At 40.8% G+C, this 15,167-nt stretch overlaps 1 protein-coding gene across 1 annotated transcript in view; it reads right to left on the bottom strand.

Moving 5' to 3' along the window:
* The window catches only part of LOC118117355 (myomegalin), a 39,505-nt gene extending 26,290 nt beyond the window's left edge, over positions 1-13,215 (bottom strand). The window contains exons 1-6 of the mRNA XM_035169535.2: positions 12,590-13,215; positions 7,436-7,512; positions 4,893-5,016; positions 4,645-4,802; positions 4,309-4,465; positions 3,674-3,727 (exon numbers count right to left, since the gene is read on the bottom strand). Of these exons, the coding sequence (XP_035025426.2) occupies positions 3,674-3,727; positions 4,309-4,465; positions 4,645-4,802; positions 4,893-5,016; positions 7,436-7,512; positions 12,590-12,730 (711 nt within the window). The 5' untranslated portion in view covers positions 12,731-13,215. The remainder of the gene's footprint in view (positions 1-3,673; positions 3,728-4,308; positions 4,466-4,644; positions 4,803-4,892; positions 5,017-7,435; positions 7,513-12,589) is intronic.
* Between the last annotated feature and the right edge of the window lie 1,952 nt (positions 13,216-15,167).

Here is a 15,167-nt window from a genome sequence, read left to right as displayed (position 1 = left end):
GAGCTCTGCTCGGCTGACTGAACATCTACACGCTCACTAACGTGGAAGCATTAGTGATGCTCTGAAAAACAACACTATATCCTATATAATAATGCATACATGTGTGTTTCAATTGTTATCTTCACGAGTACAGGGTTACAATTACATTTTTACTAGCAATTTTCTAATATTCTTCTCTACTGCAACAATTAATTGATCTATTTTTGTATTAATCAATAAATAAAAGAAATCAACAATGAGTCAGTTGCAGCTCTAATACGAAACAAAAAATACTTAAAAAATAGCCGCTGTAATAAAATAAGAGCTACTTTAAATTTTTTCAATCACAGCACATTATTACAAATGGAATGTACCTGGGACTATTGTTCTATTCTATTCAGGGTCATGACCTTTAGTCGTTCATTAGTGCTTCATCATTCATGCTGCATCATTAGTGCATTACTAGGTCACAAGGCTCTGCAGACTGAAGACAAAAGCATGTTTTCTCAACAACACACATAATGATCAGTGAGCTTTGAAACTATCTACTAGGACGAAGCTATGTGGGGTAAAATATGAACATAAACTCTGAATAGAAGTCATTATCACATTGGCACCAGACAGAAAATCTGTAATCTTGTATAAAGTTATTATGCATAATAATTATACATAATAACTTTATACACTTTTCAGCTTCATAACGACTGTTGTAATTGCTGCTGTCTTGTAAGTTATCTATACAAAATGGAATTAAACATTTTGAAGACATGTTAATGTAAACTCTAATCATACTGATGTATTAGTCTTGGACGTCGCTGGACCACTGTAATTTTCACCAGCACACTCAAAACATGTTTTTGCTGGAAGATTATTATTAGTTTTTCCTGTTGTCATGGTGCAGATATTTCCACAATGGTATGACTGTGAAAGTAAAACAACCAGGTCTTTCTACTTGTCTCCACAGTGATCGCAAATTTTGTTTTCCTGAGGGCACGCACACAGATCATGCTGCCACGTGGTGACTTCGATCGTCCGTATGCTTCCCTCCTCAAGGCAGTTCCTTTGTGTGAGGACAGAGAGTGATCTTCTACATCAACGTGAGAGGCAGAACTGTGAGTCCCTAAGTCTCTTTTAAGGTTATATAAGGCTTAATATCTGGATTTGAGTCATTTTCTCTAAATCTGATATTTTAGAAAGAAACACATGTAGGAAGGGTCAGGCTGAATAATAATAAGTCTAGACATGCAATATTCCATTTGTATGTTTTGTGATTGTACTATTTTATATTTTGCAAAATTGATGTTCATAAATACAAGCATACTGCAAAGCGTATACACAATCAGGCAGTTTACAGTCCACCAATCACTACAATTTATTCTTGAAAAGGAAATCCTGGACATAATTGTGGGGAGAGGTTTCAGGCGATAGGTTTTCCTGCTCCCCCCTTTCTCTCCAGACACAGATTGGATCTGAATGGCTGTGGTGTCTGGGGAACTAATTAAGAGCTCTTGTTGCGGGTGTCCGTCTGAAACAACACAACTTGATATCAGTGTCAGGGTCGCAGATTAGTTTAAGGTCAAGCTGACCCATCGACGACCCGGCTGAAACCAGAGCCACTAAACTGCAAACCAGCGAGATGCACACACGCACATATGTAAGAGGGCACCTCGGGGGAATGAGAAGCATGACTGTTCAACGGGAAAGGGCTGCACACACACACACACACACACACACACACACACACACACACACACACACACACACACACACACACACACACACACACACACACACACACACACACACACACACCCCATTTACACTGATCCTGACATGATCTCTTTTGATCTTTGTGAGAAGATGCAAATGCAGTGTGTAGAAAAAAACATCTGAACAGATTCTCTCGCTCACCGTTTCATCACAGTAAAATAAACAGTTGTCAATTAAATTGGCAAAGTAAGACAAACTACTTGACCAATATTGTTTCACATCCCCTTATGAAACCACATTTAAATTCACTAGATCCAGATTTCTTTCCAACAAGATCGATGTATTATTCTCTGAGAATCTAACAGTGTTAACAAAGTGAAAAAAAATCCTGGGTTAGCAACCCTGATCTGGATCTGCACCAAACTTGAATGGATTCTTCCTTGGACTACAACTTTCATGAAAATCAGTTCATCTGTTATTGCGTAATCTTGCTAACAAACATACATCCAACCAAAAAACTAATGGACAGGGGTGAAAACACAAACTGTCACTTTCCTTTATTTTGGAAAGTCAAATGTCCTCAACATTGACCCATCAACCCACTTTAGAACACACAGGTTGTTCGATAGAAAAAAACAATCCTTATAATGCACATCTCTTTCCTTATGTACATAAACCAAATACTTTCACACAAAATGTTTTGTAAAGTTTCTATGAAGATTATTAGGCACCGGCTCCCTTTTTTTTTCAGTGCACATGAAGAGACACACACTGGCACACTTTCACGCCAACATGCATCCCGTGTGAAATCTGAGTAGAGAGCCAGCCCTGCCAAGTACATTTGCATCCTTCATGCAAAACTGATTTACAAGTTAAAGCGCCACAGCAACAAATTATGTTTGCAACATCAAATAACAGGAACCAGCCCTGCGCGGGTTTTGCAACACATATGCAGTTATGATTATCAATTTAAATGACTAACAAATGGTAAGGGTGCACTCTGGGTGGAGGGAGATGCAGTCAGGATAATGATCCCTCTCCATTTTGTAGTTCCATTATGTATCTGTGGCGAAAATGTGTCCCTGAGGATGTCACTGTAGCCGAAGCCTGTAAATGTAATAAGATTCTGGCACTTAAAGTGATGAAATCAACCCCTCGGAGAGATGGACTGTACTGTCACTGGAAGCCTTGCGCCTGGCTCCCTCCACTGCAGCTTTAATTAACTCTTTTTGCATGTTTGAGATGCACAGTATGAATGCATTTGGCAGTCTGACTGGAATAAGCCACTGAGCCACAATGTTTCATGATAAATTAAGATTTTTCGCACAAAGACGAGCAAAGTGTGACGGTTTACTTTTTACTATGACATTGTTAACAGTTCTTTCAGCAATGGTGTAATGTAGTTGCATTGACTTTGTTCCATTATTTCTGCACAAAAGATGGAACGAATGTCTTTAATATTGTGCTTTTCTTTCTGTTTGGTCAAATTCAGAGGAAGTTGGGTGATTCTGTATTACAACCATTCTGTTTATTTTTACTATAAATTATACTGAGCTTGACATATTGTGACTGTGGCTCTGGATGAGGAGGTTAGTGGTTCAATCCCCCGGCTCCTCCATACAGTGTTATGGGATGTATTGACCCTGAATTGCCCCTGATGGCTGTGCCGGCAGTGTGTGCGGGATGTGGTCATAAAGACTAGAAAAGCCGCTCTATAAAATACAGACCATTTATATTTACAAACTCCATATTTTTTTACGACTCTGTAAAACAAAAATAAACTGACAAAATGATTCAAAAGTACAGTTGTCAGCTCTGGTGTCAAAATGCTATGTGTCACTTCTCCATAAGGAGGCAGAGTCTGTCAACAACAAGCGCATGTGACCGTGCTCTGACACTTAGTGGAAAACTGAACAATAACACGTGAAGGATAATGAACCAAAGTGGTTTTAAACACTTAACTAAAATTCATGGATTCCCTTACCTGCATCTCCTGTTCGATACGCAGCCTCTCTTGACCCAGTTCCTCCTGATAGAACTGTGAAACACAGAAGACAGACTATAAACCCACTGCCATACTAACTCAAGAGAAAAATCAATAATTATATTCAACCCTAAGATTAATGGAGGAAGCGAACGCACAGAGAAACAGGAAAGTGACTAAATAAACCTGCACCGAAATATTAAATGACTGCTCTCATCAGATGACCTCATGATCTTTTATTGGTGTGTGTGAGTATGTGAGAATGCATCTGCATACATCAGTGTCTGTGTTTATTTACGTAGTGGTTTGGGCGTGTAAACTGCTCTTATGACCCACATGAATAGTTGTTCAAATAAGGCGGAGGAATGTCACATCTGCTGCTTCAGGAGCCTCTTTCTAGAATAGAAGCCATACCAGAAAAAACATGGCGGTCCAGAGGAATGCAGAAAGAATAGAGGGGCGGGGTACATTTTAAAGGCTTTCACTGTCATACTTCACATACATGAGGGAGGAATAGCTCAGAGAAAGACAAGTACTTATCTACATTTACAAGTTTTTCACAGGTTAGAGAAAGAATGGGGCAAAGTTTGAAAACCCCTTTGCTTGTAAGTTGTCATTGAAGGGAGCTTTTATACCTCCACATCCTTGTCCTTCTGCAGCAGAGATGAAGACAGCTCGTGAACTTGTCCCTCCAGCTCTCCCACTCTGAGTGTGAGCGTCGTCTTCTCTCCGCTCAGCTCTGTGATGACAGCCTCCTTGGAGCGAAGCTCTTTGGTCAGCTCCTCTATGAATCTGAACACACACACAGAGGCAAGGTCAGTCAGTAGCACCTGCTGTCCGCAACTGACTCAGACATGTGCATTCTCACATACAGCCCCTCTGGATAATATCAGGAGATTATCCAGAGTTTGGAGCATGTCTCGAAGCAGCTAGATCTAGTTTGTTATTTGAGAGAGGTTTATTTTTTGTACCTGTCTTTGCTGGTGTTGAATGGGGACAGGACGCTTGGAGGCCTCTCATCCTCTGGGATGTCCTCCATGGGGATGTCTAGGGAGAGGAGCGAGGCGTGGGAGTGTGATCCAGCCAGCGAGACCATCCTCTCGGCCTCGCTGCGTGCCAGCTGGGCCTCCTGGAAACACACAAAGATTGAAACTGTTATGATCTTTACATCTGAGGCACCTTTGATTTTTTCTTAAAAAGCTGAAGGAAGAAGACCGACCTCCTGCAGGAGCTGGATCTTGGTCTCGAGCACTTGCTGCATGTGGTCGATTTCCTGCTGCCTCTCCTGACACCGTCTCTGCAGCTCTGCCTCATTGTGATTGGTCAAGCTCACTGCTGTCGTGCTGTCGAAGAGAAATCAGACTCGATCACCACATCTGTGAGCTACCAGACTGAACACTGCCCAAATCTACTCATACAGATGTTGTCAGAGGGTCAGTGTTATGACACGGTGGAGACAGTAGCGAGGAACGAAGACGATAAAACGACAATATGTGCTCTCACAGAGGTGATGTTCAGTTTGGGGCCTTCTTCCTTTTGAATGTAGCAGTTGTGTTAGTGAAGTGTTTATGTATATCTGTGGTAAAATAATTAACTGAAATACATTGTGAAAGGATGAAACATAATTATTTTACATGCAGAAACACCCTGTTCCTTTGTGTTCTCCCACAACCTCATTAAGTGGCTCACGACACAAGTGTCCCCCCCACACTCCTTTAGACTCCAACTGTGCAAGCATCTGTCCATATCACTTAGTCAGTCAACAACCCTATCCCAGAATTCCTTCTCCCAGAATGGCACACGCCACTCTGTCGCCATTGAGTCCCGTCCTGGACGCTCTCTACATACGTTTTTAACTCCGTCCACCACATGCAACAGCTCGAATAACTGAGATATTTTGAACCAGTCTGAGTAATGCAAATGTCTGTCTCTTGGACAAGTGTCCTTTATTTGTAGTGGAAAAGCCTTTCAGCCTATGAGGAGAGTTTAAACACCTGCCTTTCTGCAAGACGTTAGAGGATTCAGTACAACACATACATGTCTGCATATACATAATTCTAACTACCAGGAAAGACAGCTGGACTTAAACCCAAGAATCTGTTGAACAAGATTTTAAGATACTCAATATTGGGGAGTAAAAATCTCCAACGCTGATATATTAGCTGAATTTAAAAAAAAAAGATTTCTAAGAGGTTTTTATCAAACCCTCTAGACAAAGAAAGGTAATTAATTTAATAAAATTTTAACCATAAACTGTATTACGAATTATTATGAATAAAAAGTAAACACAAATCAAACCAAATATATTGAACTTGAATTGAGAAAATAACCATATATTTTTTTAATGTAACCAGTAAACATGCACATTTTCTGCATTCATTGTGTAAAATAAATGTTTTCATACCAGCAAACATAAACATCGATATGTCTGTAAAAATATCATATCAGTATACAATATCAGCAAAATAATATATTGGTTAGGCTCTGCTCAAAACACACCGTGTGGCAAAAATCCTCCATGTTTGTTTTGGGCTGAAATTGTCCCTTTTCCCAACAGGGGAGGTCAACAAACAACCACACAATATCTGGTATAGAATTCAAATATAAAGTAGGAAAACTGTCACCAGCAGCGTAGCAGAGTCATATTATAATAACCAGCTTCACTGTCACAACCATCTTTGCTCTCATCTGCAATTTTCCAATCACGTAACTTCAAACCAAAGTAAAGGATGTGCAGAGAGGGAGCAACAACAGCAGCTAAAATAGAAACAAGTAATAAGAACCAGCGTATGTTTTGTAAGAGCACCAACAGCTGCCCAATGATGATGATGATGAATTTAAAGGTCAACAAGCACAACCTTTAGGATGCATCTCTGACAATTTCAGGAGGAGAAAGATTATCCCTCTCTATGTCAAATTAAAGTAGTGCAGGCCCCAACAATGAAGAAGTCAAAGTCCACCCACGGGACACAGAAGCTCCGCTGATGGCTTTTGAATACAACACTAATGTAACAGAAGATCCTGTTTCTCTCACATGTCTAATGAAACCCCAACATATGGCAAGATCTCACACAACAATATCAATAACTTTTTCAATATAATTTTCATCATTAGCAATTTAACAAAAGTCCAATATATATCAACATCATTATGTATTGTGAATCTTCTTTGAGTGTGTGGTGTGTGTGTGTGTGTGTGTGTGTGTGTGTGTGTGTGTGTGTGTGTGTGTGTGTGTGTGTGTGTGTGTGTGTGTGTGTGTGTGTGTGTGTGTGTGTGTGTGTGTGTGTGTGTGTGTGTGTGTGTGTGTGCTTCTTGTCTTTATCAGCTGCTACATGACATATGAGCTGTTAGAGATGTGAAGCGTTACTACAGTTAAGACACAACGTATATGTAAAGAATCCCAGCTAATCTCTGGTGAGGTCCATAGGTTCACAACCACACATAAAAAACACAAAGCTCTGACACTAATGAACATCAGTTTTCATCTTAATCCACTGAAGCTCCTTCATATCTGGCAGCTGTGATACCACACGATGTAGAAAATTAGACAACATCTATGTGGCCAAAGAAAAGATGAAAATGATGCAATGATGTTACATGAGCTGTTGCTGGTCAGTTGACATCAGCCGGTCTAGATCAGACAGGCTGGAGAGACCTTTGAACTTTTGATGCAATATATCACAATTACAGATTCAGAAATCTTAATTCAAGGGTTGAAACTGTCCAACAATAAACATTTATGATTAATATTCATGGACTTACAGGGCTTTGTCCAGAAGCTGCTGTTTCTCTTGGAGCTCCTGCTTCAAGCTCTCTACTTCCACCTTCAGCTCGATGTTCTGCAACAGAAGAGCAGTGAAGTCAATCAATCAATCAATCAATCAATCAATCAATCAATCAGTCAATCAATCAATCAATCAATCAATCAATCAATCAGTCAATCAATCAGTCAATCAATCAATCAATCAATCAATCAATCAATCAATCAATCAATCAATCAATCGGTCAGTCAATCAAACACAGTTTGTGATCAGCAGTGCTTCTCAGCTACCAAGCTGTGACCAAAAATATTCCCAATGCTAGTAACAGATTCATTCACAGAGTCAATACAAATATTGAGCGGTTTATGACTTTTTACGTTGTGGAGGGGTCTACATCCTGGACAGGTCACCAGTCCATTAAGGGCAAACAACCATTTCTATGCCTATACGGTCAATCAATGTAAGAGTACCTGGAGAGAACCCACGCAAACAGGGGGAGAACATGCACTCCACCCCAGCCGAACTGGGATTCGAACTAGGACTTATCCCTGCTCCACCGTGCCCCCTTGACTCAATGAGACTTGTAGCAAAGCTTGTTATATATTGCAGAGACAAAAGAGCCTTGAATCCATTTCAGGATCATTGTGGATGTATATAAGGGAACTATGTGTAGAGCTTCTCTGTATGTATATAATATATACTTAAAGTAAAGATTCTATATACTATATGTAACAGTTTCTGTGTTTACTGGGTTTAGTCTGAATCTCTCCTATCCTCCCGACATGTCACGTTCTCACTCCGTCTGCTCAGTCACATCTCTCCATCTCTGCTGAGTGAATCACTGCTGGTGGGTGTTGTGTATCAGGAGTGCAGAGCATCTGACTGAGCTGTCACGGCTGTTATATTTAGAGCTGGAGAATTCAGGGAAGCTCAGATACTCACCACTGGGGCCAAAGGCTAAACTCCGCAGTTTGTTTACCTGATGGACTCCACAGAGGACGTTTTCGGGCCAATCAGGGATCTTAAACTGGGCTGGAGGACAGAGGGGATTGGTGGAGCTCATTCTTTCCATTATGACCTCAGGACAGGAGTGGGGACAGTTTATCTGTGTGCCTGATGGATGAGATGATTGCTCTCATTGGTTTTACCACCTTTATCTCTGCAGATTGGCTCACGCTCATTTCAACAGAATTAGCCGCCCTGTATTTTCCTCTCTCTTTTCTTTCCTGCCTCGTCCTCCCTCTATTTCTGTTTTCTGTGCCTCTTCGTACATGTCAGAGTCTGATGACCTTCCCCCGTCCTTGCCAGGGAGCTTTACGTGTGTCGATAACACTCACAGTGAGCTGGGCGACACATGTACCGGCACTCGTGGACTGAAACCTACCCTTAAACAAATTCCTGAAACCCACCACGACTGCTCAACACAACCAACACCATCACACATGTATCATGTGCATGTGACCGGAGGACATAGAGATCATGTTGTTGGCTGACATCAGATCAATCAACAAAATTCATAAAAAAAACATTTGTAAGTAGGTATAGGATGATTTTACTTTTCATTTTGAGGCATGAGAAAATAGCTACATGTTTTTTCAGACAGCCAAAATCAGGATTCTTCAATAATAGGCTTATAGGCAACTTTATTAGTAATTGATCTGGTACTTGATTTGTATTGATCGTAGTTTTGAGTACCTCCGCCAGGAAGGTTATGTTTTCATCCCTGTTTGTTTATCTGAGTGTTGTTTGTTTATTTGTAAGCAAGATTACGCACAAACAACTGGCTGGATAACAAAACTTGGTGGAAGGATAGATTGATTTCTTTGTGTTAGTTGTATTAAATCAAGACTCTTTGATTCCCTGATTATTTCAATCATAATGGTACTAAGACCAATTGATCTCTTACAATGCACTCTACTCTTAGGATACTAGTGGTGCAGCGGCAACAACAACTAAAGCAACATATGACCACACATATGCTCATAGCTAATAATAGCAAGTGATTTGCCTAAATGCTTGAACAATAAATAATGTACCTCACATGTATTCCTGTGTGCGTGTCAACGTGGTTTACAGTAAGAGACACAGTTCCCCATCTTGAAAACAGCTCTAAATATAGACGCCCATCACAGTGCACCTGCTATTCTGGCCCCTCCTGGCCTGTGGGCCCCCAGCAACAGATTCACTTATAACCATTCAGAGAAGGAAGAGGGAGAATGACTGCACTGACACAACACACACACATACAACACATACAACACACCTACACTGCTACAATGACTTATCGCCCACTGACAGGTTCACATCTGATGATGGCCCTGCTCATTGTGTTTTAATCCATAATAAAGGGTTACATCCGGTCGTGTTTATTTAAAACTAACTGAGGGACAACATTGTCATTTTCAACATAAACAAACATCCACATGGTCTAACTTCTCAAATGTAAATGCAAATCTGTTTTTGTTGAACATTTTAAAGATTAAACAATCAGAAAAATAATCAACATATTATTGTGGTAAAATAATCATCAGCTACAGCCCTAAAATCAGCAAATTATGCTCTACCACACTATAAGCACCAGATGCTAATTGTAGCCATGTTTCAACTAAAAGTATCCAAAAACTTTAGTACCAGGTACTTTTTTCAAGGGTTCAAAGGTTCCTGCAGACCCTTGTTCACCTGTGTATGTATACAATTCATTTAAAATAGTGGGCCTAAGTTATAAAGTGTATAATGAACTGACATGTCTGACAATGAATGCTTCCAAAACACACCGATATAATGGACCATATGGTGAAGAGAGATATATAAACACACACATACACGTATGTAACAAAGTGTGTCTCATGTCATGTGGACACTCCCATGAATACAGGAGATAAATAAATCAGTGTACTCAAGCCTGCTCTATAAATAGACTCTGTCAAGCTATGGGGGAGATCACTATGTGCCCAGGCAGCTCAGGTCTGATAACACCACACTGCAAAAAATTTGATCTCCAATCAAAACCGTGATTAGTCTGATTAACCTTCAGCCACACAGAGAAAGAGGCCGTCGAGCACAAGGATTAAAGTCCAGTTCTGTGGCTGTGTGAGGTGCGATCAGTTTACTCAGTCAGTGCTGGTGTGAAGCACGCAGGTCCCGCTCAGCTGGCTCAAGCAGCCATTTAATTTTCAAAGAGTTGCTGATGATCGTGAGGGATTTGGAATGAAGGGAGGGAGAAAGAGAGGTTTAAATGTCGACTGGTTCGTGCAAACAGACACCAGCTGAGCGGGGTCACCTTATTGTGGGAGCACGCACACATGCAGAGGAGAACACGCTCATCGTGTCCTGTTCAAAATGTACAGACATGGAACTGCTGGTCTTGTTTGGCAACAAGAGTTTTTTTTTAATCACACACAATCAATATGTCAGCATGTTTGGTCCAGTGTAAACAAGTGGCACAGCAAGGATTCTCTTAATGGCAACATAGAGGGAACTCTATATACAAACACAGTACAATTCATGCACATGAATGCTGTAGCATTTTCCCCTTATTTCATTTTCTTTTGTTTATGTTATAAATGTCGAAATAGCCCATAATAAGTCCCCAGAGCTCAGAGTGATATTTCATTTCTGAAGAGCTGGACTGAGGCAATACTTGTCATGTATTTGTCATAAATGTTGTTGTTTTGCAAAATAAGTATTTAATACTAGATTATAAGTACTACATATTGTGATATCTAAGCTGTGCTACCATTAACAAAGATAATTTACTACAGCTCTCTGTATTATGACAGATCTTTTGGAGAGCAACCCTAATGTATGAACACTAGTTTATGGGGTCATCTATGAGGCTATAACCTACTCTGAGGATCACAAATGTTTATATTTCCAAAAGTCAAAGTTCTTAGATATTGATCACAAATAGGAAATACAATTTAAAATCATTCCAATGCTTCAACTCAGGTTATTTAGCTATGTATTGATCTAATATGAGTGCTCTCTTTGGTGCAACTAAAGATCTGTACACATCACTATGGTGTTAAATAAGGTAACATGAGGCCAAATGTGCCAGTGTATGAATGAACATATCTGAGAGTGAAAGACTGACATTTTAAAAATAACTGACAAGGAATAGGTGGATCAGTCAGGTCATGGCCAATACCATTTAAAATACAGATCTTTTAATTATGTCACTATCTGCAATAATATGGTGTATTGGTTTGGTCCATCTGTAGAAAAACAACTGAGAAAACGATGCTGTTCAGGGATTTGACATCAACTCCCAGATATTTATTTGGTGCAACATTTCAGTTAGTCTTTTTGTTCCTTTTATCTTTCTATGTCTGGCCTTTTGCTCCATTACATGGTCACAGGTTTAAAAAAGGTATAACCCACTCAGTCAATATTTATGAAGCTGCAGAAAAGTATCCCTGGGTTGTGGAGTGAGACTAAATTAATCTTGTCGAAATACAGGACATAAAATCTGCACAAATCCCAGGATAAGAACAATACACAGTAAAGCAAAGCTCCTACTGGACAGCTGACACACACATAGACAGACACATACAAACACACGCACACACACACACATTCTTGTACTTCTATCTTAGTAGGGACACTCATTGACATAATGCATTTCCTAGCCCCTAACCCCGACCTAAACCTAATTCTAACCCTAACCTTAAAAACAAGTCTTAACCCTCGAACAAGCCTTTGAAAAAGGGAGGACCGGCCAAAATGTCCACACTCCGTAAGGTCTCTGGTCCTCACAAATATAAGTACAAATACACACACACATGCGCACACAGACTTGGAGCTCCTGAACAAACTGCTAGTTAATGTGTAGTCCTTCACAAGGAGGCCACAACTAAAAACAAGCACTTGGTCAAACACACACATGGCAGGTCGCATCACTCAGGTCAGCGCAGCAGCTGGGTCAACAACCAGTGGAAGTGGCTCAGTGCCTCTGTAGGACTTCCATGATCAAAATGATCTCAATTGATAAAGGCACAGATCAGCTCTTTCATTTGCTTAGTTCCAAACTGATCATCAAAGTCGAAATCAACTGGTGCTGATCATTGTGTTGTTCTCTTGTTCTCTGAAGTGCAACCGGTCACAGCCCCATTCATCCCCAGTCACACAGGTTCCCATTCATCTCCGTCCTACTCACCGTGCGGTAGACATCCTCACTGCTCTCCTCGAACTTCTGCTGGATCCTCTCCTCCAGGAAGTAGATGCGGAGCTTGAGGCTGAAGTTCTCCTTCTTCAGGTCATTCAGGTGCTGCGACAAAGTACGGTAACCGTTAGACATGACCGTCAGAGAGCACCGACACCGCTTGACATGTCCGTTATAGGTAAGAAAAGATCGGTCGTCTTTGACCCCTCTGTACTGTGTGGGAATACAGAGTCCATATTAAAGGACAGCCATTGTCCTGGCATGTCCTTGCGTTAGAGTCCGGTAACCGTTAGACATTCTACCTCCTTCTCCAGAGCATAACGCTGTAAGTGAAAAACGCCAAATATTTACAAAGCAGCATCCCGACCTCTAACAGGCCATTGGGATACCATCTACAAAACCACACACACACACACACACACACACACTACAGTCTAATGGGCTGTTTGCAGGGCAGAGGGCAACTCTGCAGCCCGGGCGGTCAGAGATGCAGCCATGTCAGCTCCATGGTGTGATCTGGTCTACTAGGGGACCGGACAGGAACTTATTTTACTGGAGGAGACATCCCAGGAATCCCAGACTGCCGAGGGAGAAGGGTGGAAGGGGAGTAGGGGGGAGGAGAGAGCAGGGAGGGAGCAGGAGGGGAGGTAAAAGGCTCAGAGCTCACAGGCACTTGTGATATGAGGGCAAATCTCACCCCTCTGCAAAGCAGAATTGTTGAGTGGAACAGACACAGAGAGAAGAGGAGGGGGTGAAATCTGATTCCATTTGGGATCTTTTCATTTCATCTGCTTCCTCTCAGACATTATATGCTGAAGGTGAATCTCAAACCCTTCTCAATATTCCATATAGTCTGGAGGTCGTCCCCTATTAAGAAAACAGCTGACAGTCTGTCCACACCAGCCTCCATGTTATATAACCACCACACTGACTCACCTCTGTTTAGCCTCGTTTGTGAAATAACAGTCTGACTAATATTAGTTTTATTTAGTTTTTTAAGCACATTGAGCAACTGTCTTTTGTAATAACTCACTGGGGGATGCTAATGCACTTTACCATTGTTTCCAGAAAACTCTAAATATAGGAAACATGTCACTTTTGAAATGATAAAAATGCCAACTCTGAGTCAAATGAAAACGTCTAATACAAAGATTTCTAGAGACAAACCAGCAGAAAAATCAACCAATCAACAAGCTGAGCTAGTTTTTGTCACTTTTAGCTAATTGTTTTGGTAGTAAAGCTCAAAAATGTAGTTTATGAATGAGTGAATTATGTGTCAGTCAGTGGCAAGTGAATGAAGAAAGTTAGCAACCTTTTTCTGTGAGGTTGGTGGAGAGTCAAAATATTGAACGTTTATTTATCTGGTAAACATTTTCATTCGTGGCTATAGGCAACAGTTTACTAACACGTTAGCCATAACATGTATAACAGCCTGTGTCCTTGTGCATCGTAGTTGTCAAACTAAGATTGTTTGTAATGAAACAAAAAGTCACGAGGCACAGAAAAATACAGGCTAATTTTCTTATTTCCATTATAATATTACAGGATAATTCAATATCATCTGGCATTTGAGAGTATCCTGAGCAACCGAGTCCCACCCTGAATTTACCATATGTGTATGATCGATGACAGTTAAAAATCAGGAACTCCCCTGACATGACTAAAGTCAGAGGGGCGGAGGGGAGTGGGATAGACAGGTGAGCTGGGAGAACTTGGATGAAACAGGAGACCTGGAGCACTCAGCCAAAGTGCTATTAATAGTAAGGTGTCCTGAATCTCACCTAGCAGAGAATCCCTCCATGTTCCTCAGAGATGAGTGAACAGCAAAAAAAGAAACAACAAGGAAGACAGGCTCCTCCAAGTCTTGTTTTAATCTCACAACAGTCGTGGCTAAAATCTAAATCAGGTTTCGTGTGCAATGCAATGCAATGCAATGCAATGCAATGCAATGCAAAAAAATAAATAAATAAATAAAAGAGTTCCTGTGTTCCCAATACATGAGATTACGTCATTATTAGTTCTTGATGCATTCAGTGAGTGTGCCCGTTAAAGTGTCACGTTACATCCTGTTGCTAAATAATTCACAGGAAAAAATAGGCGAGGCGCCAAGGGGAGTCTCCACACAACATTGGGGATTACATCATGCTAGTGTGTGTTTTTAACCTGATCCACACATACATCCACTTCTTCTCACTGTCACTTTTCAGCTCATGAAATAGTGAATGTGTGTAAATACGTGCGTGTGCGTGCAGTGTCCATGTCAGGTGTAAAAGAGGAACACATCCGAGATCTGGCAGCCATGAGAGGAACTCCAGCTTTGAGTTGTCGTTCAGAAAGTAACTTCAGCTTTCATGACCGGTCGGTGATACCTCTTCGTTTCCACAGGGCTCAGCAGCACCAGGGGAGGTTTTAGTGTTTTATTCAGATCTGGTATTTGTCTGAAACATCAACAAGTTTTGGAGTAGAGCACTGAGGTGTGTATTGAAGGGATTAAAGAAAAATACATTGTTATGAATATGGCTAGTATAAGTTGCTCAGGTTGGTGATATGTTGATTATACCGCTGAATATTG

Source organism: Hippoglossus stenolepis, chromosome 11 (assembly GCF_022539355.2).
Source record: "Hippoglossus stenolepis isolate QCI-W04-F060 chromosome 11, HSTE1.2, whole genome shotgun sequence".
Classification (NCBI taxonomy): domain Eukaryota; kingdom Metazoa; phylum Chordata; class Actinopteri; order Pleuronectiformes; family Pleuronectidae; genus Hippoglossus; species Hippoglossus stenolepis.
Note: the sequence above shows the minus strand (reverse complement) of the source record. Positions and strands in the feature narration are given on the sequence as shown.